The sequence below is a fragment of the Zootoca vivipara genome, chromosome 2 (assembly GCF_963506605.1).
Source record: "Zootoca vivipara chromosome 2, rZooViv1.1, whole genome shotgun sequence".
Taxonomy (NCBI): Eukaryota; Metazoa; Chordata; class Lepidosauria; order Squamata; family Lacertidae; genus Zootoca; species Zootoca vivipara.
This window is the reverse complement of record NC_083277.1, coordinates 463,608-490,202: the sequence shown is the minus strand read 5'-3', so window position 1 is coordinate 490,202 and position 26,595 is coordinate 463,608. Positions and strand designations below refer to the sequence as shown.

The 26,595-nt window shown below is 46.8% G+C and overlaps 1 protein-coding gene across 1 annotated transcript; it reads left to right on the top strand.

The window, feature by feature from the left end:
* The first annotated feature begins 8,943 nt into the window (after nt 1-8,943).
* Nucleotides 8,944-17,660, top strand: LOC132591665 (oocyte zinc finger protein XlCOF6-like). Its single transcript, XM_060271112.1, has 2 exons — nt 8,944-8,980; nt 13,721-17,660. Exon 2 carries the CDS (start codon nt 13,766-13,768, stop codon nt 15,566-15,568), a length of 1,803 nt encoding a protein of 600 aa, XP_060127095.1. The 5' UTR covers nt 8,944-8,980; nt 13,721-13,765; the 3' UTR covers nt 15,569-17,660.
* The last annotated feature ends 8,935 nt before the right edge of the window (nt 17,661-26,595 follow it).

Genomic DNA, 26,595 nt, shown 5'->3' with positions numbered 1-26,595 from the left:
TCTATCCATGATATTGTTGACTTCCTCATGTCTCCCCTACCGGTAACTACGTTTCATTGTATATCATCTTTAGTAATTTCTAAATCATGGTACAAATCCTGTTTTCACATACTTAACCTATTTTTTACTTTTATATCACATTTCAAAATCCATTCAAAACTAAATTAACACTTAAATATAAGACTTACTATGTTAAAATAAAGAGAAAAAAGAAATATCAACAAATCCGTTTCTACTACCTCTATGTGCTTCCAAATCTTAAACATTCTCAATATTGCAATTATTTTTCAAACAAATTTCAAATTTCTTCCAATCTTCTTCCACCGACTCTTCCCTCTGGTCACGGAGTCTTCCGGTCAATTCAGCCAGTTCCATAAATTCGATCTTCTTCAACTGCCACGCATCCACTGTAGGTAAATCTTCCTTCTTCCAATTCCTATCCGGGAAAATTCTCGCTGCTGTTGTGGCATACAGAAAAAACGTAACGTCTTTCTTAGGTATTTCCTCTCTAACTATCCCAAGTAAAAAAGCTCCTGGTTTCTTAATAAATGTGTTTTTCAACACTTTTTTCATTTCATTATAAATCTTTTACCAGAAGATCTTTACTTGGGGGCTAGTCCCCCATCCTCCCACTCATAGAATCATAGAATCATAGAATCATAGAGTTGGAAGAGACCACAAGGGCCATCCAGTCCAACCCCCTGCCAAGCAGGAAACACCATCAAAGCATTCCTGACAGATGGCTGTCAAGCCTCTGCTTAAAGACCTCCAAAGAAGGAGACTCCACCACACTCCTTGGCAGCAAATTCCACTGCCGAACAGCTCTTACTGTCAGGAAGTTCTTCCTTTTTTTTATAAAAATTTTTTATTTTTTAATTAAACACAGATAAAACAAAATACACACAACCAAAGATTTCATAATCACAATTTCGTCTCTAATCATTATATTTGACTTCCTCAATTCCTCCTTACTGCGCTTCATCCTATATTAATCTTTTAGCAATTTCTACTTCATATTCCTCTTTGACTTTTAATTCCATATATTTAGGAAGTTCTTCCTAATGTTTAGGTGGAATTTTCTTTCTTGTAGTTTGAATCCGTTGCTCCGTGTCCGCTTCTCTGGAGCAGCAGAAAACAACCTTTCTCCCTCCTCCATATGACATCCCTTTATATATTTGAACATGGTTATCATATCACCCCTTAACCTTCTCTTCTCCAGGCTAAACATACCGAGCTCCCTAAGCCGTTCCTCATAAGGCATTGTTTCACACTGCTGACTCATGTCAAGTTTGTGGTCTACCAAGACTCCTAGATCCTTTTCACATGTACTGCTCTCAAGCCAGGTGTCTCCCATCCTGTATTTGTGCCTTTCATTTTTTTTGCCCAAGTGTAGTACTTTACATTTCTCCTTGTTAAAATTCATCTTGTTTGCTTTGGCCCAGTTGTCTAATCTGTTAAGGTCATTCTGAAGTGTGATCCTGTCCTCTGGGGTGTTAGCCACCCCTCCCAATTTGGTGTCATCTGCAAACTTGCTCAGGATGCCCTCAAGCCCATCATCCAAGTCATTGATAAAGATGTTGAACAAGACTGGGCCCAAGACAGAACCCTGCGGCACCCCACTAGTCACTACTCTCCAGGATGAGGAGGAGCCATTGATGAGCACCCTTTGGGTTCGGTCAGTAAGCCAGCTACAAATCCACTGAATGGTAGCATTGTCTAGCCCACATTTTACCAGCTTCTTTACAAGAATATCATGGGGCACCTTGTCAAAGGCCTTGCTGAAATCAAGATAGGCTACATCCACAGCGTTCCCTTCATCTACCAGGCTTGTAATTCTGTCAAAAAATGAGATCAGATTAGTCTGACATGACTTATTTTTCAGGAACCCATGCTGACTTTTAGTGATCACAGAGTTTCTTTCTTGGTGCTCACAGACTGTTTGCTTAATGATCTGCTCTAGAATCTTTCCTGGTATTGATGTCAGGCTGACTGGGCGGTAATTGTTTGGGTCCTCTCTTTTCCCCTTTTTGAAAATAGGGACAACATTTGCCCTCCTCCAGTCTGCTGGAACTTCGCCTGTTCTCCAGGAATTTTCAAAGATTATTGCCAGTGGTTCTGAAATCACCTCTGCCAGTTCTTTTAATACTCTTGGATGTAGTTCATCTGGCCCTGGAGACTTGAATACATCTAAACTAGCCAAGTATTCTTGTACTACCTCCTTACTTATTCTGGGCTGTGTTTCCCCTGCTGAATCATCTGCTCCATATTCTTCAGGTCGGGCGTTGTTTTCTTTCTTGGAGAAGACTGAGGCAAAGAAGGCATTGAGGAGTTCTGCCCTTTCTCTGTCCCCTGTTTGCATTTCACCATCTTCTCCTCTGAGTGACCCCACTGTTTCCTTGTTTTTCCTTTTGCTACGGACATACCCATAAAAGCCCTTTTTGTTGCTTTTAACCTCTCTAGCGAGCCTGAGTTCATTCTGTGCTTTAGCTTTTCTGACTTTGTCTCTACACGTGCTGGCTATATGTTTGAATTCCTCTCTGGAGATTTCCCCCCTTTTCCATTTTTTGTACATGTCCCTTTTAAATCTTAACTCAGTCAAAAGTTCTTTAGATAGCCAGCCTGGCTTCTTTAGGCACCTTCCATGTTTCCGTCTCATTGGTATTGCCTGAAGTTCTGCTTTTAATATCTCCCTTTTAACAAACTCCCAACCATCATGAACTCCCTTCCCTTTTAGTATTACTGTCCATGGGATTTCACCCAGCGTTTCCCTAAGTTTTCTGAAGTTGGCTTTCTTAAAGTCTAGAATTTGGACCTTAGTATGCTTGGTTGCTCCTTTCCGCTGGATAATAAACTCCAGAAGAGCATGGTCACTCCCACCTAATGATCCTGCCACTTCTACCCCACTAACCAAGTCATCACTATTGGTTAGGACCAGATCTAAAATGGCTGATCCTCTTGTTGCTTCTCCCACTTTCTGGACAATGAAGTTGTCTGCAAGGCCAGTGAGGAATCTGTTCGACCTTATGCTCTTGGCTGAGTTTGACATCCAACAAATATCAGGATAGTTGAAATCCCCCATTACTACTATCTCACTTCCTTTGGAATGCTTGGCCATCTGTTCCAGGAAGGCATCATCTGTGTCCTCAGTTTGGCTTGGGGATCTATAGTAAACTCCCACAATGAGATCACTGTTGTTTTTCTCTCCCTTAATTTTGACCCAGATACTCTCAATTTGGCTTTGAAGTTTTAAATCCTGGATCTCTTCACAGGTATACATATCCCTAACATATAAAGCTACTCCTCCTCCTTTCCTGTTTGGTCTATTTCTCTTAAATAGATTGTATCCCTCTATTACTACATTCCAGTCATGAGACTCATCCCACCAGGTTTCAGTGATGCCTATTATGTCATATTTAGTTTGCTGTACCAAGAGCTCAAGTTCATCTTGTTTATTTCCCATGCTCTGTGCATTAGTATACAGACATTGAAGACCGTTGATCATTCCCCCATGTCTCTTATTTAAGGATATTTTCGTCCCACCACTAGGTCTGCATGCTGCTTGCTCCATTTGGTCCTTGACATTTGGATGATCATCTTCAGCATTTGATAGACTCCTCACAGAGCATGGGAAATCACCACAAACTTGACATGAGTCAGCAGTGTGATGCAGCAGCTAAAAAAGCCAATGCAATTCTGGGCTGCATCAATAGGAGTATAGCATCTAGATCAAGGGAAGTAATAGTACCACTGTATTCTGCTCTGGTCAGACCTCACCTGGAGTATTGTGTCCAGTTCTGGGCACCACAGTTCAAGAAGGATACTGATAAGCTGGAACGTGTCCAGAAGAGGGCAACCAAAATGGTCAAAGGCCTGGAAACGATGCCTTATGAGGAACGGCTTAGGGAGCTGGGTATGTTTAGCCTGGAGAAGAGAAGGTTAAGGGGTGATATGATAACCATGTTCAAATATATAAAAGGATGTCATATAAAGGAGGGAGAAAGGTTGTTTTCTGCTGCTCCAGAGAAGCGGACACGGAGCAATGGATTCAAACTACAAGAAAGAAAATTCCACCTAAACATTAGGAAGAACTTCCTGACAGTAAGAGCTGTTCAGCAGTGGAATTTGCTGCCAAGGAGTGTGGTGGAGTCTCCTTCTTTGGAGGTCTTTAAGCAGAGGCTTGACAGCCATCTGTCAGGAATGCTTTGATGGTGTTTCCTGCTTGGCAGGGGGTTGGACTGGATGGCCCTTGTGGTCTCTTCCAACTCTATGATTCTATGATTCTATGATTCTACCTTCAGGACCACTGTCTCCCTCCCCCACATAAGTCAGTTTAAAGCCCTCCTGATGAGGCTTTTGAGTTTTGTGGCAAAAACATTCCTCCCAACTTTTGTGAGGTGCAGTCCATCACTTGCCAGAAGTCCATCTTCAAGAAACTGCAGACCGTGATCTAGGAATCCAAACCGTTCCTGTTTGCACCCTTTGCGAAGCCAGTTGTTCACTTCCCCTATTTTTCCCTCTCTCCCTGGGCCATGTCGTTCAACTGGGAGGACAGAAGAGATGACAATTTGTGCATCTAAATGCTTCAACTTCCTGCCCAGAGCCTCATAATCATTTTTGATCTTCTGTAAGCTATGGCTTGCAGTGTCATTGGTTCAAAGATCCGAAGAAGGATCCGAAGAAGGATCCGAAGAAGGAACGGGGGAGGGGAGCCCTTCTCTACCTTCCTCTCCCTCCCCAACCCCCTCCCCCCATCTGCCCTGTTTGTAGATGGAAGGGAGGAGAAGCACACTCTTCTCTCCCTCCCCAAACCTCCCAATTAAGTGGCCCTCCTCCTCCTCCTCCTCCCCCTCCTCCTCCTCTCCAGGCCTCTTCTCTTCCGAAAATGAGGCAGGGTGGAGACCCTTCCCATCTATCCGTGCCTCTCCCTTAGAAAAAAGCACAACTCTAGGAAGCATAGCTCATTGACCCATGGTGTTATGGGAAACCTGGGTGCGAGACTGCTCCGTCACCCAGCTCCTCGGACGGAACCCGCGGTTCACGGCAGAAGTAAAGGAAGGAGTCCCGCCACGATCCGGAGCAAAACGACAAGGTTTATTACTGCGCAGCAGGTTTGAGCCAAGACTGAACAAGCGCTGGATTATGGAGAAAGCTAGAGAGTTCCAGAAAAACGTCTACTTCTGCTTCATTGACTATGCAAAAGCCTTTGACTGTGTCAACCACAGCAAACTATGGCAAGTTCTTAAAGAAATGGGAGTGCCTGATCACCTCATCTGTCTCCTGAGAAATCTCTATGTGGGACAAGAAGCTACAGTTAGAACTGGATATGGAACAACTGATTGGTTCAAAATTGGGAAAGGAGTACGACAAGGTTGTATATTGTCTCCCTGCTTATTTAACTTATATGCAGAATTCATCATGCGAAAGGCTGGACTAGATGAATCCCAAGCCGGAATTAAGATTGCCGGAAGAAATATCAACAACCTCAGATATGCAGATGACACAACCTTGATGGCAGAAAGCGAGGAGGAATTAAAGAACATTTTAATGAGGGTGAAAGAGGAGAGCGCAAAATATGGTCTGAAGCTCAACATAAAAAAACCCAAGATCATGGCCACTGGTCCCATTACCTCCTGGCAAATAGAAGGGGAAGAAATGGAGGCAGTGAGAGATTTTACTTTCTTGGGCTCCTTGATCACTGCAGATGGTGACAGCAGTCACAAATTAAAAGACGCCTGCTTCTTGGGAGAAAAGCAATGACAAACCTAGACAGCATCTTAAAAAGCAGAGACATCACCTTGCCGACAAAGGTCCGTATAGTTAAAGCTATGGTTTTCCCAGTCGTGATGTATGGAAGTGAGAGATGGACCATAAAGAAGGCTGATCGCCGAAGAATTGATGCTTTTGAACTATCGTGCTGGAGGAGACTCTTGAGAGTCCCATGGACTGCAAGAAGATCAAACCTATCCATTCTGAAGGAAATCAGCCCTGAGTGCTCCCTGGATGGACAGATCGTGAAGCTGAGGCTCCAATACTTTGGCCACCTCATGAGAAGAGAAGAAGCTACAAACATGAGTTTGACCAAACTGCGGGAGGCAGTGCAAGACAGGAGTGCCTGGCGTTCTATGGTCCATGGGGTCACGAAGAGTCGGACACGACTAAACGACTAAACAACAACAATTTGGATCCTCTGTCTTATTGGTTCCCTCCAAAAGGCAGCACTGTGATTGCCTGATATTGTTCCCTCCAAAATGTATCCCTTTCTAGCTAGTTCCCTGTCCCTATGAATAAAAAAATTCCTTCAGTAGCACCTTAAAGACCAACTAAGTTTTTATTTTGGTATGAGCTTTCGTGTGCATGCACACTTCTTCAGATACCTTTCGTGCATGCACACGAAACCTCATACCAAAATAAAAACTTAGTTGGTGTTGGGGCAAAATCTGGGTGCGAGGCAGCCGGGACACCCAGCTCGTCAGGCGAGGGCCTGCGGTGACTGCGGAAAGCAAAGGAAGGAGGCCAGCCAGAGGTTGAAGCAAAAACACCAAGGTTTATTGCTGCGCAGCAGGTTCAATGCAAAGAATGAACCCCGAACAAAAGGTTACAACAACTTTTAAAGGTTTCACATATTTCCCATAAAACATTGCAAAAAGTGTCATACATACATCATTGATACATCACAGAAACGTCATGAGAGGGGAGGATACATTTCCATATGGGTAAACAAGATAAACAAGATTTATGCAAAGGGAGAAACAGACAACGACCCCCTGATGGGTCACTTGATGGTCCAGGCATTGAGATCTCCGCAAAGATGAGTATTAGGAAAGGTTCCAGACATGTCCAGATAGGAGGTGATAATGGAACTCCGGTGTACTTAGCCCCTGGCATGTGTGAAACCCAGGAAGGAAGGATATTCAAGGATTAAGCCTGATGGGTTTGTGTTCAAGGTGGAGGGGACATTTTCCTGTGTACGTGACTCTACGCTTCGGGGATTATGTCGAAGCCTGGGGTCTTTGTGAGGCCTCAGTGCCTGTGTCAAACGAACATTGGTTCCAATAAAATCCATGCTTGCAGTGATTTTATATGATTTAATAAAGATTCCTGAGTTCCCCTATCTGGACTCACTGTCTCATTCTTTGCCTGAGTCGCTTGGATACAATGTAGCAAGTTCTGATTAGATTACTAGCTTCCGAAGGTTCGAAGAACTGTCAGTGATTGTTCTCCTGTCATCGCCTCGTCAGCAGCTTACTCGAGCGTGCAGAGTTAGCTGAGCTAGGCTCTGCAAAGAGATTGCAATTGTCTGATTGGCCAAGACGCAGCGGACAGGAGAAGGGGTTTCATTCATAATTTTCACTACATTCATAACTTGGTTTCATTCATGAGTTGTGACAATGTTACTACCATATAGAAAGGGTTATACGGGGGAGAGGGAGAAGCGGGAATGGAGAGAAGCCTTTATTTCAACAGGGCTCATTCCCATGGGTTGGGGTTACTTGCGATGTGTCCGTGGGTTTGGGGCATGGTCTGGCGGGGTCCTCTTGGGGTCCACTCTGGGGTCTAAACTAATCCTCGTTTGGTTGCCCCCCCCCGTAAAATTCCCTAACAGTTGGTCTTTAAGGTGCTACTGAAGGAATTTTTTTATTTTACTTCGACCCAGACCAACACGGCTACCTACCTGTAACCTGTCCCTATAAATGTAGCCTTCCTGCCCTCAGAGTCAGTCTTGTTCACTTTAATAAAGAGCTGTTACTAGAGAACTGTCTCCAGCATATTATGTCAAGAGAGCTGAAATCACAAACCCCACGTCACAACAGGGCCTATAGGGGAGTCTGAAGGGGAACCCTGAGGGGCCACTTAAGAGACTGAGCCAAAGTGGGGCCTATAGGGGAGTCTGAAGAGGGACTCTGAGGGCCCATTTCGCAGACACTTGGGGAGGCAAAGCAAGTCAGGGGGGAGGAGATGTCCAGCCAGGACCCTCCTCCCTTGGGAAAAGGGGTGCACTGGAGAGCAGTCCATCCTGTGAGCTGCCTCCCCTGCAGTCTGAGGTGGGGCAGATCCTGCCCAGCCATAGACCCACCACTCGGGAGGATGAGAACCAAGAATTTGGGTGCAACTTGCGCTATTAATGCATCCCTTAGATTTCCTGTTACAGGAATAGCAGCTCCGCTGCGGCACGTCCTTGCATAACAGAATGAATTTCAAGAGGGAGAAATAAATGTCAGATCCTGCACTTAGGCAGGAAGAACCACCTGCCCAAAGAGAGGATGGGGGACACCTGGCTTCCTAGCAGGACATGTGAAAAGGATCTGTGGGCTCTCCTTCCTTGGAGGTTTTTGAGCAGAGGTTGGGGGGCCATCTGTCCTGGATGCTTGAGCTGAGATGCCTGCCTTGCAGGGGGTTGGTCTAGATGACCCTTCAGGCCCTTCCAGTTCTCAGATTCTGTGATGCTATGGCTCTTGAAAGGGGCAGTGGGGAGAAGGGGGAATATATATACACATATATAATGACAAGGGAGAAGACCATTGAGGGTCATCCAAAGGCGCTGGTCCCAACTCCGGTCTACTCTGCAGGGCTGTTGTAACGGGGACACCCTACGTCACAGCCCTGCCTCCCCCACGTGGGGAAATGGGTGTGAAACTGACTGGATCCCCCTCCCCCCCTCCTGGGAAGGGATCAAAAGAGATGGTGGACTTTTTGGGAGGTGGGGGGGGATCTCTTTCCCTGCTGCCTCCGGGGATCGAAGCTGGGAGATGATCAGGAAAAAAACAGGATATTCAGAGCTTGTTTGGAAGGAGGAGAATTTGTGTCTTCTGGGGGGGGGGGGAGAGGCGTCACTCATTCTTCCCCAAGGGTCAGTGAGCTCCGCTTCCTAGAGAGGCAGGAAGTTTGGAGGGGGGAGGGGGGCCAAGGTGGGAGGGGGAGGGGCCGCCATCCACATTCCCGGAAGTGGAGCAGGTCGGCAGAGGAGGAGGAGGAAAAAGAGGTGCGAAATATATCTATATCTATTGTGGGGGGCGGGAGAGAGATAAAGACGCGCTTTTGCTCCCCCTCAATCTGCAAACAGGGCAGCTGGGAAGGGAGGGAGGGCTTTTGGGTGTGTGTGGGGGAGGCAGGAAAGTAGGGGAGTCCTCCCCTCCCCCTTCTTTCTGTGGGTCAGGCGAGCGGGGGAGGGGCTGATTCAGGCCCTGCTGGGATAAAGGAGCCCCTCCCCCAGAGGAAAAGGAAAAGAGAATAGAAGAGCGAGCAAGGGAGGGGGGAGCAGGGAGGACAAAGAGGTAGAGCTGCAGGGGGGGAGGGAGGTTGCGATGAGTGGGGAGAGAAAGGGGGCAGAGACCCCCCCCAGAACAACTCCCTTCCTGGGCGCTCTCTGCACAGGCCCCGATCCGTGCCATCCAGCTTTAAATCGGGGACCCTCCATTCGCAGGGTTTGCATTGCCCCCTCCGCTTGGGAGTCAAGAGATGCTCAGCTGCCCTGCCCCCCCCCCCGGGCGCTTTTTCAGGAATGGAAATGGGAAGCCCCCCCTTAAGGGCTGAGACTTGAACCGAGGCCCCAGTTCCGCGTCTCTCTGCCAGTTCCGGATTCCCCCTGGCAGGAATCCCTGGGGCGCCGCGATCCTGGCTCCCCTTTGGGTGGAGAAGTGGAGAGAGGGAGTCCATGGAAGGGTTAAAGGGGGCGAGAGAGGCCTGGATAGAGACCCCCCCGTCTCCCTCATCTCCCCCCTCCTTGCTCACCTGGTGAGGCCCCTCCGGATGGAGAGGGGGGGCGCTTGGGAGAGATTTGGCAGGAAGGCTGAGCTTGCCAGGGGGGCCTCTGGGCAGATATACCCTGCCAGATGGGCGGGGTATAAATAAATTATTATTATTATTATAAAGGGGAGACTGGGGGGCAGAGGGAGGAGGGCAGAGGAAGTTGGGGGGCAGAGGGAGGGAGGGAGGGAAGCATCCCTGGAGGAGGAATCAAAGCCAGCATTGGCAGGAGGTGGAGAGAGAGAGAGACTTGGGGGCTGCCTGCCTTGACTTCTCCCTCCTGCCCAGGAATCTCCTTTGAGTAGACCAGAGAGAGATCCCTGAACAGGAGGCCTGATCCACCCACCCTCTCCTCCCTTGAAGCTCAGTCCTTGCCCTGCCATAAGTCTCAGGTCAGCTCCTGCATGGGGCGCTGGGGGCTGTTATAGGGAGTCCAACCATGGGGGGAAAGGGGAAAGGGAGGAAGCCCCCTTTATGATTTCCGCCCTTTGAGGCTTCTGTCTTGGCAACTACAGTCTCACCCACATGCCTGTGTTTCTCTAGAGAAGCATCTAAAGGATTCCTTCTCCCCATTCCACCAGGTTTCCATTGCTGCCACTATTTCATATCTCTTAAATCTGGGATTTAAGGGATTGGGAAGATTGTTATGGAAATGGGTGGGATTCCCCCCCCCAACAGCCTGTGTATTTATCATTACAATTGTTATTGTTATTTATTTAATTGAATCCCTCCCCAAACATAAATACATATCCACTTGTTGATTTGTAGTCAGTGGTACATCCGGCCCAATCTGCATCAATATCCCCAAACTTTCAGGATTACTAACAGCTGGCAACCTCCATTTACAATTCATTGTGCCCTTCAAATACCGTACCCCCCTTTTCACACCCACACAATCCTATTCAGGGGGGGGGCATTTACCTTCCTACTAAGAATACCCACAGCATTAGCTAAATCAGGTTTGCAAGTGGTACCAAGATACAAAAGTCTACCAATTGCTGGCCTGCATTCTATGTTGTCAGGTAATGGTTTCAAATCCTGCTGATTCTTTAAGAAGTCAGTAGCCATGGGCGTTGCAACTGGGTGTGCATCTTGCATTTGCAAATTCTGGATTAGGTGATGAATCTTTTGCCGTTGAGTCTTCTCTTTGAACTTGGATTCCGAGGTAGTACTGGATCTTTCCCAGTTCCTTGACCTCAACCTCTTTGCTTAGGTGTTTCACAACGTGTGCATATAGTGTCTGTCATTTGCTGTGGCAAGAATCAAGTCATCAGCAAAAGCTAAAACTTATGAAAAATAAATGCTCCCTTACTTGACTTGCTGAACAGGCCCTTGTCGGCATGGCCTTGTTTGTACCCAAGCTGCATCAGCATTTTGTACAGTTTCTGATTCCAGGCTCTAGCATAAAGTCCATAAAGTCCCTTTTGCAGTTTGCTCGCTAAATGTCCCTCATGTGGTTTCATAAAACCTTTAGGTTGCCTCTGAAATTTGACCCTGAAGGAAGGCACTTGCAATGTCAATGTGCCTCATTTCCATTTGCTTGGTGGCTGCAATGCTCAAAAGCATTCTTACGCTGCTGTACCTCACCTTTGGCGCAAAGACATCATCATAATCTTCGCCATAGTGTTGAGGAAAGCCTTGCGCTGCACTTCCTCTTCTGCCCCTTTGTCATGGATTTATGTGTATTCCTATCCTTGGCCTGTGCAGAGCACCATGGGAGTTGCAAAGCCTCATGGGGACTCTGGCCATCGAGAGAGAGAATGGCCTGGGAATCTAAACTCTTGAACTCTGAGAAAGAGGATCTATGACTCCTATCCTGTTCTTTGATCCCGTGTATAATTTCCCCAACCTTGCAGCTGTGAAATCTCCCATTCCTGTGTGATAAGAAATTAGGGAGGAATGGTTGTCTGGTGCGCGCTGAGAACCGAAAGTGCTAATTGCCCTGCAGGTTGATTAATGGGTAAACACAGGGCATCTGTGTAGCCTCTAATTGATTGACAAGACAAACGGTTGTGGAACTTTTGATTGGATTATTCAAACGCAAAACTAACAGAGATTGGCTAATGACCTATAAGCCCACGTGGAATGTTGTTGTTTAGTCGTTTAGTCGTGTCCGACTCTTCGTGACCCCATGGACCATAGCACGCCAGGCACTCCTGTCTTGCACTGCCTCCCGCAGTTTGGTCAAACTCATGTTCGTAGCTTTGAGAACACTGTCCAACCATCTCGTCCTCTGTCGTCCCCTTCTCCTAGTGCCCTCAATCTTTCCCAACATCAGGGTCTTTTCCAAGGATTCTTCTCTTCTCATGAGGTGGCCAAAGTATTGGAGCCTCAGCTTCACGATCTGTCCTTCCAGGGAGCACTCAGGGCTGATTTCCTGAAGAATGGATAGGTTTGATCTTCTTGCAGTCCACGGGACTCTCAAGAGTCTCCTCCAGCACCATAATTCAAAAGCATCAATTCTTCGACGATCAGCCTTCTTTATGGTCCAGCTCTCACTTCCATACATCACTACTGGGAAAACCATAGCTTTAACTATACGGACCTTTGTCGGCAAGGTGATGTCTCTGCTTTTTAAGATGCTGTCTAGGTTTGTCATTGCTTTTCTCCCAAGAAGCAGGCGTCTTTTAATTTCGTGACTGCTGTCACCATCTGCAGTGATCAAGGAGCCCAAGAAGGTGAAATCTCTCACTGCCTCGTGGAATACCTCGAGGGTTTTGGAGATTTAAGTCTGTAAGAAGTGGGCTCTATTGTCCTTTTGTTTTGCAAAATGGCGCAGCAAGGTACTGCTGCTTTGTTCCTCTTCAAGGAGCCTAAGAGAGACTGAGGTCTGCCAATGGCTCTTGACTGCAACCTGCCCGGGATGGAGAGATGCAGTCTTGATTTCAACTTTGTCTTAAGTTTGTATCCGTAAGTTAGTTATGCTTTTCTTGTTTTCTCTTTGTATTCCCTTTTTCTGAGAACTGTTGCATTTTAGTTTGTTTAACCGTTTTACAATAAATAGTTAAAAGATATTTCTTTGTGGATCTTGGCCCTTTCTGGTTACACTGCTAAATCCAGTCCTAGGCTGTTTTGCCCTCTACCAGGCTGAGTGAATTATTAGTCCCGGTGAGCTTTAAGGAGACCCCGGGTGGTGGCAGCTTTACCATTTGAAGGAATTGTTTTGTAACCCCGTTAGAGCCACTGAGAATAACTTGATCCTTTCCCAGGTAACGTAGAAGCAGCCAAGCGGACTCCGGAGGGAGAGCGGGCATGCCAGTGGGGAAAGAGATTAAAGGTGCTGTGGGGCGCTAACGTGACACCCTTTCTTAATCTGAAACACCCACTTCCTTCGTATGGCCTTCTTACTGGGAGGTAGGTCAGTAAGGGTCCAGGTCTTCTTCTGATGCAGTACAACATCTCCTTCTGTGTGACCTTCCTCCAGAGAGAGGCTTCTGCAGTTGGCATCTTCTCCCATGTAGAAGGTTCTTGAGAACAGAAATTGTGTGGCGGGGCAGTGGGAGCCCCCATTATCTAAAGTGGTACCTCAGATTAAGAATGATTTCAGGTTAAGAACGGACCTCCAGAACGAATCAAGTTCGTAACCTGAGGTACCACTGTAGCTTCCAAGGCTTCTCTTGCTTCTAGAAGCACTATCAAATGTTGCTTCCAGTACACAAAATTGTATTCATTTAACTTAGGACCCTGATGAATAGTGGGCAGGTTCATGGACATAGAGCAGCTCCCTTTCCTATGAGAAACCACTTTTTTATAAAGAGTAAACTCCACAGTTCAAGCGTATTCTGAGATAATGCTGCTTCCTTAACGCTGATTAAGGGTTATGAAAGGCTGGTGATGCATTACAGTTATTTAACATTATTTCATTTGCCTTTCTTAAAAAATTGGAACATATGGAGGGCAGGAGAGAATGTATGAGATGTTAAAATAAGAGCAGGTGTTGATTGATGTGTGTAATATTCCTTTGTTTTCTTCCTAGAAAACAAATAGGATTTCCTCCCCCCTTCACCCTCCAAAGAAGACAATGGAGGAGGCCACCAGAAATCTGGGGAGGCATTTCAATGCAAATAACGAAGAAGCCATTAAAAAACCATTTAAATGCATGGAGTGCGGAAAGAGCTTCAGTGCGAGTGGAAACCTTAGAAACCATCAACGGACTCACACGGGGGAGAAACCATTCAAATGTATTCAGTGTGGAAAGAGCTTCAGTGCGAGTGGAAACCTTAGAAACCATCAACGGACTCACACGGGGGAGAAACCATTCAAATGTATTCAGTGCGGAAAGAGCTTCAGTGCGAGTCGAAACCTTAGGAACCATCAACGGACTCACACGGGGGAGAAACCATTTAAATGTATTGAGTGTGGAAAGAGCTTCAGTCGGAGTGGAGATCTTAGAATTCATCAACAAACTCACACGGGAGAGAAACCATTTAAATGCATGGAGTGTGGAAAGAGCTTCAGTCAGAGTGGAGAACTAAGAAGGCATCAACGGACTCACACAGGGGAGAAACCATTTAATTGTACCGAGTGTGGAAAGAGCTTCAGTAGGAGTGGACACCTTAGAGTTCATCAACGAACTCACACGGGGGAGAAACCATTTAAATGCATGGAGTGTGGAAAGAGCTTCAGTAGGAGTGGATACCTTAAAATTCATCAACGGAGTCACACGGGGGAGAAACCTTTTGAATGCATGGAGTGTGGAAGGAGCTTCGCTATTATTGGAAACCTTAGAAGACATCAGCGGGAACACACTGGGGATAAACCATTTAAATGCATGGAGTGTGGAAAGAGCTTCAGTCAGAGTGGAGAACTAAGAACCCATCAAAGGACTCACACAGGGGAGAAACCATTTAAATGTATGGAGTGTGGAAAGAGCTTCAGTCAGAGTGAAAACCTTAGAATTCATCAACGGACTCACACAGGGGACAAACCATTTGAATGCATGGAGTGTGGAAAAAGCTTCACTACTAGTGGAAACCTTAGAATTCATCAACGGACTCACACAGGGGACAAACCATTTGAATGCATGGAGTGTGGAAAAAGCTTCACTACTAGTGGAAACCTTAGAAACCATCAACGGACTCACACAGAGGAGAAACCATTTAAATGTATGGAGTGCGGAAAGAACTTCACTACTATTGGAAACCTTAGACAACATCAACCGACTCACACGGGAGAGAAACCATTTAAATGCATGGAATGTGGAAAGAGCTTCACTATTATTAGAAACCTTACAAGACATCAACGGGAACACACTGGGGAGAAACCATTTAAATGTATGGAGTGTGGAACGAGCTTCAGTCAAAGTGGGTACCTTAGAATTCATCAACGGACTCACACGGGGGAGAAACCATTTAAATGTATGGAGTGTGGAACGAGCTTCAGTCGGAGTGGAACACTAAGAATTCATCAACGGACTCACACGGGGGAGAAACCATTTAAATGCATGGAATGCGGAAAGTGCTTCTGTAGAGGTGGGCAACTGAATTCACATCATCGAACACACACAGGAGAGATGCCATTTGAATGTATGGAGTGTGGAAGGAGCTTCACTTATAGTGGAACACTAAGAATTCATCAACGGACTCACACAGGGGAAAAACCATTCAAATGCATGGAGTGTGGAAAGAGCTTCAGTCAGAGTGGAAGTCTTACAAAACATCAACAAATTCATACTGGGGAGAAACCATGTAAGTCCTACGGAAGTGGATTGAGGTTCAGTTGTAGTGGAAGTCTTACAAACCACCTAAAGACTCTGAGGGGTAAGAGCTGTAAGAGTGGAAACTCTACAAGCCATGAATTAACTCAAAGAAGGGAAATGGTTTAAATAGAAGGATTGTGGATTCTGCTTTGGTTATTATGGAACGCTTTTTAAAGTGTTTGGAGTTTTAAAGTCTTTCTCTCCGAATTGACACTTTTCTTCACATCAGTAACAGGAAATCCATCTTAAAGGCTTGTAGTGTATGTGAGCTTCTGTTGTTTGTATGTACCATTTTCTAGACATGTTTTCAAAGTAATGAAGGTAACATTTCAGAATAATAATAATAATAAATTTTTTATACCCCGCCCTTCCCAGTCAAGACCGGGCTCAGGGCGGCTAACAACAAAAATTTCAAAGCAAGCATAAAAGAAACAATTCAATTAAAATTCATATTAAATACAATGTTAGAATTCAATTTTAAAATTAGGAATCTATAAGTGGAACCTCATTTGAATATCTTTAGGATAAAACATCAGGGGAGGATAACCCCGGGGTCAGACTGAGTCAGTCCAAAGGCCAAGCAGAACAGCTCTGTCTTGCAGGCCCTGCAAAAAGATGGCAACTCCCACTGGGCCCTAGTCTCCTGAGAGAGAGCGTTCCACCAGGTCGGGGCTAGTACTGAGAAGGCCCTGGTCCTGGTCGAGGCCAGTCTAACCACCTTGTGACTCGGGATCTCCAGTATGTAATTATCTGTGGACCTTAAGGTCCTCTGCGGGGCATACCGGGAGAGGCGGTCCCGTGGGTACGAGGGTCCTAAGCCGCATAAGGCTTTCAAGGTCAAAATCAGCACCTTAAACCTGATCCTGTACTCCACCGGGAGCCAGTGCAGCTGGTAAAGCACTGGATGAATGTGATCCCGCGGCTGGGACCCCGTAAGGAGTCTCACCGCAGCATTCTGCACCCGCTGGAGTTTCTGGGTCAGTTTCAAGGGCAGCCACACATAGAGCGAGTTACAATAATCAAGCCTAGAGGTGACCATCGCATGGATCACTGTGGCCAGGTCAGGCATAATATAATATAACTAGTATCATGAAGCCTGTTAAATTCACGGGTGCTAGAACAGTGAGCTATAATTGGTGATGGACTATGTGTATTGTAATCATGTCTTGTTTGAGAACTTCCCTGATACCATCATGGTCATTAACAAAAACACATAATTTCCCTGGAGGGACTCCCGATTTAATTTTACCAGGAATGTGTAAATAAACCCTTCTCCCCCTGAGACCCAATTCCCTCCTCATCCCGCGCACCGCCAGCCAGCCCCACCCGCGCGCCCACGCTCCCTTCCTCTCAGACCAACCGTCTCTCCTGGTCCCCTCAGTGCCCGACCTACCTCCAGGCTGATGTAGGAGATGAAGGAGGGCTTGGCCGGCCTGGCCTCCGCACCGCCCCCTGCGCCCAGCATGTCTGGCCCCCGCGAACTGGCGACTGAATTTCAACAGGGAAAAATAAATCTCAGGTCCTGCACTTAGGCAGGAAGAACCACCTGCCCAAAGAGAGGATGGGGGACACCTGGCTTCCTAGCAGGACATGTGAAAAGGATCTGTGGGCTCTCCTTCCTTGGAGGTTTTTCAGCAGAGGTTGGGGGGCCATCTGTCCTGGATGCTTGAGCTGAGATGCCTGCCTTGCAGGGGGTTGGTCTAGATGACCCTTCAGCCCCTTCCAGTTCTCAGATTCTGTGATGCTATGGCTCTTCAAAGGGGCAGCGGGGAGAAGGGGCAGCATGGGAGACACCTGGCTTGAGAGCAGTACATGTGAAAAGGATCTAGGAGTCTTGGTAGACCACAAACTTGACATGAGTCAGCAGTGTGATGCAGCAGCTAAAAAGGCCAATGCAATTCTGGGCTGCATCAATAGGAGTATAGCATCTAGATCAAGGGAAGTAATAGTACCACTGTATTCTGCTCTGGTTAGACCTCACCTGGAGTACTGTGTCCAGTTCTGGGCACCACAGTTCAAGAAGGATACTGATAAGCTGGAACGTGTCCAGAAGAGGGCAACCAAAATGGCCAAAGGCCTGGAAACGATGCCTTATGAGGAACGGCTTAGGGAGCTGGGTATGTTTAGCCTGGAGAAGAGAAGGTTAAGGGGTGATATGATAGCCATGTTCAAATATATAAAAGGATGTCATATAGAGGAGGGAGAAAGGTTGTTTTCTGCTGCTCCAGAGAAGCGGACACGGAGCAATGGATTCAAACTACAAGAAAGAAAATTCCACCTAAACATTAGGAAGAACTTCATGACAGTAAGAGCTGTTCGGCAGTGGAATTTGCTGCCAAGGAGTGTGGTGGAGTCTCCTTCTTTGGAGGTCTTTAAGCAGAGGCTTGACAGCCATCTGTCAGGAATGCTTTGATGGTGTTTCCTGCTTGGCAGGGGGTTGGACTGGATGGCCCTTGTGGTCTCTTCCAACTCTAGGATTCTATAATTCTATGATTCTAAGGGGGAAAGGAAGGGGGAGAGCCCTCGATCTGGAGATCGCCAGCCCATGGAGAGGAGGGGGGTGGAATAGCTCTTTGTTACGAATGGGGGGGACACCTTTGTATTTCATTCTTTCCTTTGAGCCAAAGCTGCACTCCAAGCAGCTCACATAAAATGCAGAGGGAGCAGCAGCAGGGTTTGCATTGCAAGGTCTCCTTTGCAGCATAAGGAGATGCTCAGCTGTCAAGAGATGCTCAGCTCCCCTGCCCCCCCCCCATGAGGACCCCCATCCCCAAGCAGGGCTGGTACTTGAAGCGAGGCCTCCATTCTGTGCCCCTCGGCGTGTTCTGGGTTCCCCCTGGCAGGCATCTCTGGGGCAAGGCTTGGTGGGTCCCTCTTGTCTAGAGCAGGGGGGGGGGGGCAAGAGGGCCAGATTTAATGAAGTGAAGATGCCTGAGGGCAGACCAAAGTTGTTGACCTTTTTTAGAACTCAGAGAGATTCGGGCCTCAAAACGCACTTTGTACATGCCTGGTGTAGAGAGAGGGAGTCCATGGAGAGGTAGGCTAGATTGGGAGAGAATTGGTGGGCAGGGCGAAGGGGGAGCCGGCTAGGGAAACCTCTGGGCAAAGGGAAGACTGAGGGGGTGGAGGGCAGAGGAAGTTGGGGGCTGAGGGAGGAAGGGAAGCCATCTTGGAGAAAGAGAATAAAAAAATTCCTTCAGTAGCACCTTAAAGACCAACTAAGTTTTTATTTTGGTATGAGCTTTCGTGTGCATGCACACTTCTTCAGAAAGAGAGAGAGACTCGGTGGCTGCCTGCCTTGACTTCTCCCTCCTGTCCAGGAATCTCCTTCGAGTAGACCAGGGAGAGATCCCTGAACAGGAGGCCTGATCCACCCACCCTCTCCTCCCTTGAAGCTCAGTCCTTGCCCTGCCAGAAGTCCCAGGTCAGCTCCTGCATGGGGCGCTGGGGGCTGTTGTTGTTGTTTAGTCGTTTAGTCGTGTCCGACTCTTCGTGACCCCATGGACCATAGCACGCCAGGCACTCCTCTCTTGCACTGCCTCCCGCAGTTTGGTCAAACTCATGTTCGTAGCTTCGAGAACACTGTCCAACCATCTTGTCCTCTGTCGTCCCCTTCTCCTAGTGCCCTCAATCTTTCCCAACATCAGGGTCTTTTCCAAGGATTCTTCTCTTCTCATGAGGTGGCCAAAGTATTGGAGCCTCAGCTTCACGATCTGTCCTTCCAGGGAGCACTCAGGGCTGATTTCCTTCAGAATGGATAGGTTTGATCTTCTTGCAGTCCATGGGACTCTCAAGAGTCTCCTCCAGCACCATAATTCAAAAGCATCAATTCTTCGGCGATCAGCCTTCTTTATGGTCCAGCTCTCACTTCCATACATCACTACTGGGAAAACCATAGCTTTAACTATACGGACCTTTGTCGGCAAGGTGATGTCTCTGCTTTTTAAGATGCTGTCTAGGTTTTTCATTGCTTTTCTCCCAAGAAGCAGGCGTCTTTTAATTTCGTGACTGCTGTCACCATCTGCAGTGATCAAGGAGCCCAAGAAGGTGAAATCTCTCACTGCCTCCATTTCTTCCCCTTCTATTTGCCAGGAGGTGATGGGACCAGTGGCCATGATCTTGGTTTTTTTGATGTTGAGCTTCAGACCATATTTTGTGCTCTCCTCTTTCACCCTCATTAAAAGGTTCTTTAATTCCTCCTCGCTTTCTGCCATCAAGGTTGTGTCATCAGCATATCTGAGGTTGTTGATATTTCTTCCAGCAATCTTAATTCCGGCTTGGGATTCATCTAGTCCAGCCTTTCGCATGATGAATTCTGCATATAAGTTAAATAAGCAGGGAGACAATATACAACCTTGTCGTACTCCTTTCCCAATTTTGAACCACTCAGTTGTTCCATATCCAGTTCTGTCTGTAGCTTCTTGTCCCACATAGAGATTTATCAGGAGACAGATGAGGTGATCAGGCACTCCCATTTCTTTAAGAACTTGCCATAGTTTGCTGTGGTCGACACAGTCAAAGGCTTTTGCATAGTCAATGAAGCAGAAGTAGACGTTTTTCTGGAACTCTCTAGCTTTCTCCATAATCCAGCGCATGTTTGCTATTTGGTCTCTGGTTCCTCTGCCTTTTCGAAATCCAGCTTGCACTTCTGGGAGTTCTCGGTCCACATACTGCTTAAGCCTGCCTTGTAGAATTTTAAGCATAACCTTGCTAGCGTGTGAAATGAGCGCAATTGTGCGGTAGTTGGAGCATTCTTTGGCACTGCCCTTCTTTGGAATTGGGATGTAGACTGATCTTCTCCAATCCTCTGGCCATTGCTGAGTTTTCCAAACTTGCTGGCATATTGGGTGTAGCACCTTAACAGCATCATCTTTTAAAATTTTAAATAGTTCAGCTGGAATATCATCACTTCCACTGGCCTTGTTATTAGCAGTGCTTTCTAAGGCCCATTTGACTTCACTCTCCAAGATGTCTGGCTCAAGGTCAGCAACCACACTATCTGGGGTGTACGAGACCTCCATATCTTTCTGGTATAATTCCTCTGTGTATTCTCGCCACCTCTTCTTGATGTCTTCTGCTTCTGTTAGGTCCTTACCACTTTTGTCCTTGATTATGGTAATCTTTGTACGAAATGTTCCTTTCATGTCTCCAATTTTCTTGAACAGATCTCTGGTTTTCCCCATTCTATTGTTTTCCTCTATTTCTTTGCATTGCTCATTTAAGAAGACCCTCTTGTCTCTCCTTGCTGTTTTTTGGAAATCTGCATTCAGTTTCCTGTATCTTTCCCTATCTCCCTTGCATTTTGCTTGCCTCCTCTCCTCCGCTATTTGTAAGGCCTCGTTGGACAGCCATTTTGCTTTCTTGCATTTCCTTTTCCTTGGGATGGTTTTCGTTGCTGCCTCCTGTATAATGTTACGAGCCTCCATCCATAGTTCTTCAGGCACTCTGTCCACCAAATCTAAATCCTTAAACCTGTTCCTCACTTCCACTGTGTATTCATAAGGGATTTGATTCAGATTGTATCTTACTGGCCCAGTGCTTTTTCCTACTTTCTTCAGTTTAAGCTGGAATTTTGCTATAAGAAGCTGATGATCTGAGTTACAGTCAGCTCCAGGTCTTGTTTTTGCTGACTGTATAGAGCTTCTCCATCTTTGGCTGCAGAGAATATAATCAATCTGATTTCGATGCTGCCCATTTGGTGATATCCATGTGTAGAGTCGTCTCTTGTGTTGTTGGAAGAGAGTGTTTGTGATGACCAGCTTGTTCTCTTGACAGAACTCTATTAGCCTTTGCCCTGCTTCATTTTGAACTCCCAGGCCAAACTTGCCAGTTGTTCCTTTTATCTCTTGATTCCCTACTTTAGCATTCCAATCCCCTGTAATGAGAAGAACATCCTTCTTTGGTGTCATTTCTAGAAGGTGTTGTAGGTCTTCATAGAATTGGTCAATTTCACTTTCTTCAGCTCCGGTAGTTGGTGCATAAACTTGGATTACTGTGATGTTAAAAGGTCTGCCTTGGATTCGTATCGAGATCATTCTGTCATTTTTGAGATTGCATCCCATTACAGCTTTTGCCACTCTTTTGTTGACTATGAGGGCCACTCCATTTCTACTACGGGATTCTTGCCCACAGTAGTAGATAGGATAGTCACCCGAACTGAATTCGCCCATTCCCTTCCATTTTAGTTCACTGATGCCCAGGATGTCGATATTTATTCTTGTCATCTCATTTTTGACCACATCCAGCTTACCTCCACTCATGGTTCTTACATTCCAGGTTCCTATGCAATATTTTTCTTTACAGCATCGGACTTTCCTTTCGCTTCCAGGCATATCCGCAACTGAGCGTCCTTTCGGCTTTGGCCCAGCCGCTTCATCAGCTCTGAATCTACTTGTACTTGTCCTCCGCTCTTCCTCAGTAGCATGTTGGACGCTTTCCGACCTGAGGGGCTCATCTTCCAGCGTCATAACTTTTATATGCCTGTTGTCTTTGTCCATGGAGTTTTCTTGGCAGGGATACTGGAGTGGCTTGCCAGTTCCTTCTCCAGGTGGATCACGTTTAGTCAAAACTCTCCACTATGACCTGTCCATCTTGGGTGGCCCTGCATGGCATAGCTCATAGCTTCTCTGAGTTATTCAAGCCCCTTCGCCACGACAAGGCATTGATCCATGAAGGGGGCTGTTATAGGGAGTCTAACCGTTGGGGGAAAGAGGAAAGGGAGGAAGCCCACTTTATTCTTTCCGCCCTTTGAGGCTTCTGTCTTGGCAACTACAGTCTCACCCACATGCCTGTGTTTCTCTGGAGAAGCATCTAAAGAAGGCACCCCCAAACTGCGGCTCTCCAGATGTTCTGGCCTACAACTCCCATGATCCCTAGCTAACAGGACCAGTGGTCGGGGAAGATGGGAATTGTAGTCCAAAACATCTGGAGGGCTGAAGTTTGGGGATGCCTGATCTAAAGGGTTCCTACCCAGAGATAACTGTGCCCAACTCCTTCTCTCCATTCCACCAGGTTTCCATTATTACCACTAAATCAGTTCTCATATCTGTGGGATTTAAGGGATTGGAAAGATCGCTATGGAAATGGGCGGGGTTCCCCTCCCACCTGTGTAATTATTACTACAATTGTTTTTGTTTTTTTATTGAATCCCTCCTCAAACATAAATACATATCCCCTTGTTGATTTGTAGTCAGTGGTACATCTGGCCCAATCTACATCAATATCCCCAAACTTTCAGGATTACTAACAGCTGGCAACCTCCATTTACAATTCATTGTGCCCTTCAAATACCCTACCCCCCTTTTCACACCCGCACAGTCCTGTTCAGTGGGGGCATTTACCATAGCTGCCAAGTTCAGCATTGAAAAATAAGGGATGACAGACTCACCCAGCGGTGAGGGCATCTGTTGTTGTTTAGTCGTTTAGTCTTGTCCGACTCTTCGTGACCCCATGGACCAGAGCACGCCAGGCACTCCTGTCTTGCACTGCCTCCCGCAGTTTGGTCAAACTCATGTTCGTAGCTTCGAGAACACTGTCCAACCATCTTGTCCTCTGTCGTCCCCTTCTCCTAGTGCCCTCCATCTTTCCCAACATCAAGGTCTTTTTCAAGGATTCTTCTCTTCTCATGAGGTGGCCAAAGTATTGGAGCCTCAGCTTCACGATCTGTCCTTCCAGTGAGCACTCAGGGCTGATTTCCTTCAGAATGGATAGGTTTGATCTTCTTGCAGTCCATGGGACTCTCAAGAGTCTCCTCCAGCACCATAATTCAAAAGCATCAATTCTTCGGCGATCAGCCTTCTTTATGGTCCAGCTCTCACTTCCATACATCACTACTGGGAAAACCATAGCTTTAACTATACGGACCTTTGTCGGCAAGGTGATGTCTCTGCTTTTTAAGATGCTGTCTAGGTTTGTCATTGCTTTTCTCCCAAGAAGCAGGCGTCTTTTAAGAAAGTCAAATCTCTCACTGCCTCCATTTCTTCCCCTTCTTTTTGCCAGGAGGTGATGGGACCAGTGGCCATGATAATTCCCACATCATTACCTAAATCAGGTTTCCAAGTTGTACCAAGATACATAAGTCTACCAATTGCTGGCCTGGATTCTATGTTATCAGGGAGGGTTTCAAATCCTGCTGATTCCTTAATAAGTCAGTAGCAATGGGTGTTGCAACTGGGTGTGCATCTTGCATTTGCAAATTCTGGATAAGGATCTTTTGCCGTTGATTTAGAAGAAATGACCCATCTTCTTTCAACCTGGATTCCGAGGTAGTACTGGATCTTTCCCATTTCCTTGACCTCAACCTCTTTGGTTAGGTGTTTCACAACCTGTGCATAGTCTCTGTCATTTGCTGTGGCAAGAATCAAGTCATCAGCAAAAGCTAAAACGTATGAGAAATAAATGCTCCATTCCTTGACATGCTGTACAGGCCCTTGTTGGCATGGCCTTGCTTGTACCCAAGCTGCATCAGCATTTTGTGCAGTTTCTGATTCCAGGCTCTAGCATAAAGTCCAGAAAGTCCCTTTTGCAGTTTGCTCACTAAATACTACTACTAATAATTTATTATTTATACCCTGCCCGACATTCCACAGGGTGGGTGCCACTACCGAGAAGGCCCTCTGCCTGGTTCCCTGTAATTTGGCTTCTCACAATGAGGGAACCGCCAGAAGGCCCTCGGCACTGGACCTCAGTGTCCAGGCAGAGCGATGGAGGTGGAGACGCTCCTTCAGGTATACTGGTCCGAGGCTGTTTAGGGCTTTAAAGGTCAGCACCAACACTTTGGACTGTGCTCGGAAACGTACTGGGAGCCAATGTAGGTCTTTCAAGACCGGTGTTTCTCAGCGGCCGCTCCCAGTCACCAGTCTAGCTGCCGCATTCTGGGTTAGTTGTAGTTTCCGGGTCACCTTCAAAGGTAGCCCCACGTAGAGCGCATTGCAGTAGTCCAAGCAAGACATAACTAGAGCATGCACCACTCTGGCGAGACAGTCTGCAGGCAGGTAGGGTCTCAGCCTGCATACCAGATGGAGCTGATAAACAGCTGCCCTGGACACAGAATTGACCTGCGCCTCCATGGACAGCTGTGAGTCCAAAATGACTCCCAGGCTGGGCACCTGGTCCTTCAGGGGCACACTTACCCCATTCACGACCAGGGAGTCCTCCACACCTGCTCTCCTCCTGTCCCCCACAAACAGTACTTCTGTCTTGTCAGGATTCAATCTCAATCTGTTAGCTGCCCTCCATCCTCCAACCACCTCCAGGCACTCACACAGGACCTTCACCGCCTTTGCTGGTTCTAATTTGAAAGAGAGGTAGAGCTGGGTATCATCCGCATACTGATGAACACCCAGCCCAAACCCCCTGATGATCTCTCCCAGCGGCTGCATGTAGATGTTAAAAAGCATATGGGAGAGGAAAGAACCCTGAGGCACCCCACAAGTGAGAGCCCCGGGGTCTGAACACTCATCCCCCACCACCACTTTCTGAACACGGCCCAGGAGGAAGGAGCGGAACCACTGTATGACAGTGCCCCCAGCTCCCAAGCCCTCTAGACGGTCCAGAAGGATGTTATGGTCGATGGTGTCAACATCTCCTTCTGTGTGGCCTTCCTCCAGAGAGAGGCTTCTGCAGTTGGCATCTGTATCGGATTGGACTGGCTTACAATAGAACTCCAGGGCGTAAAGTGTTAAACCCAACCTCCTAGTTGAGTGACGCATTCCATTCCTGAGGGGCGGGACTGCCATGAGTTTAAAGGGAATGGGGAGCAGTTATTTGAGTTGTTAGAGTTGAGAGGGTTTGGGGAGCGGGAGTGTGTGGGTGGTAGTGGATATTAGAGTGTTTTGAGAAGTTTACTAGAACTATATTATCTAGCCAGTGTTATATGTAACTAAGAATATGATCTAAGAGCTTATACGAATGAAACCATAACGAATTTTACATGTCCTCTAGTTAAAGAAAGCTTTCTTAAATGTTATGTTAAAAACGGATGTGCCTTATTATTCCAGCAACATATCTGAACTCAAAAGGGTGGTGACTGCAGAGAGGAGGCTAGACTAAACCTGAGGAGCAGGAAAATAGTTTAAACCTCAAGGTCACGCACTGGGAAGGCGAGTGCCAGGGAAAAGGGGCCACAAAGTAGCAAGGGTTGCTAGGGCCATCAGCTGCTGAGGTGAACCTTAGGTGAAAGGGAATCCTTACTGTGGGCCAAGTCTGTTTCTTGTTACACTTGCCGGGAGTTATTCAGGATACTGAGCCACGTTATTGTGAGAACTGGAACTGCACTTCAATTACTAGCAGACACCAAACATAAAAAGGGAGTTTATTTGGGAGGAAGAAGGAATAGTGGGTTGTTTGTAGAATAAGTAATTTCCTTCGACACTCTGCTAGTGATAGATAAGGGAGGTACATCACATATTTGGTGGGATCCACACATATTTAGGTGGGATCATCAAAAGTTTAGTGACAGCGCCGGGATTGTCACATAATAAAGGTGATAGCGGCGTGGGACAATCGTTCGCATTATTTGGTGGCAACGCCTGGGTTCGTCGCAGCATCTCCATTGCCACTATATCAGATCTCATGTCTGTGGGATGGTCCATTGCTTGACTTGCTGTACAGGCCCTTGTCGGCATGGCCTTGCTTGTACCCAAGCTGCATCAGCATTTTATTCAGTTTCTGATTCCAGGCTCTAGCATCAAGTCCCTTTTGCAGTTTGCTCACTAAATGTCCCTCATGTGGTTTAATAAAACCTTTAGGTTGCCTCTGAAATTTGACCCTGAAGAAAGGCACTTGCAATGTCAATGTGCCTCATTTCCATTTGCTTGGTGGCTGCAATGCTCAAAAGCATTCTTACGCTGCTGTACCTCACAGTTGGCGCAAAGACTTCATCATAATCTTCGCCATAGCATTGAGAAAAGCCTTGCGCTGCACTTTCTCTTCTGCCGCTTTCTTATTCTGAAACACCCACTTCCTTCGTATGGCCTTACCGGGAGGTAGGTCAGAAAGGGTCCACGTCTTCTTCTGATGCAGTACAACATCTCCTTCTGTGTGACCTTCCTCCAGAGAGAGGCTTCTGCAGTTGGCATCTCCTCCCATGTAGAAGGTTTTTGAGAACAGAATTTGTGTGGCGGCAGCAGTGGGAGCCCCCATTAGCTAAAGTG

Coding starts and splice junctions, on each gene's coding strand:
- LOC132591665 (XM_060271112.1), top strand. CDS start 13,766: ATGGAGGAGGCCACCAGAAATCTGGGGAGGCATTTCAATGCAAATAAC.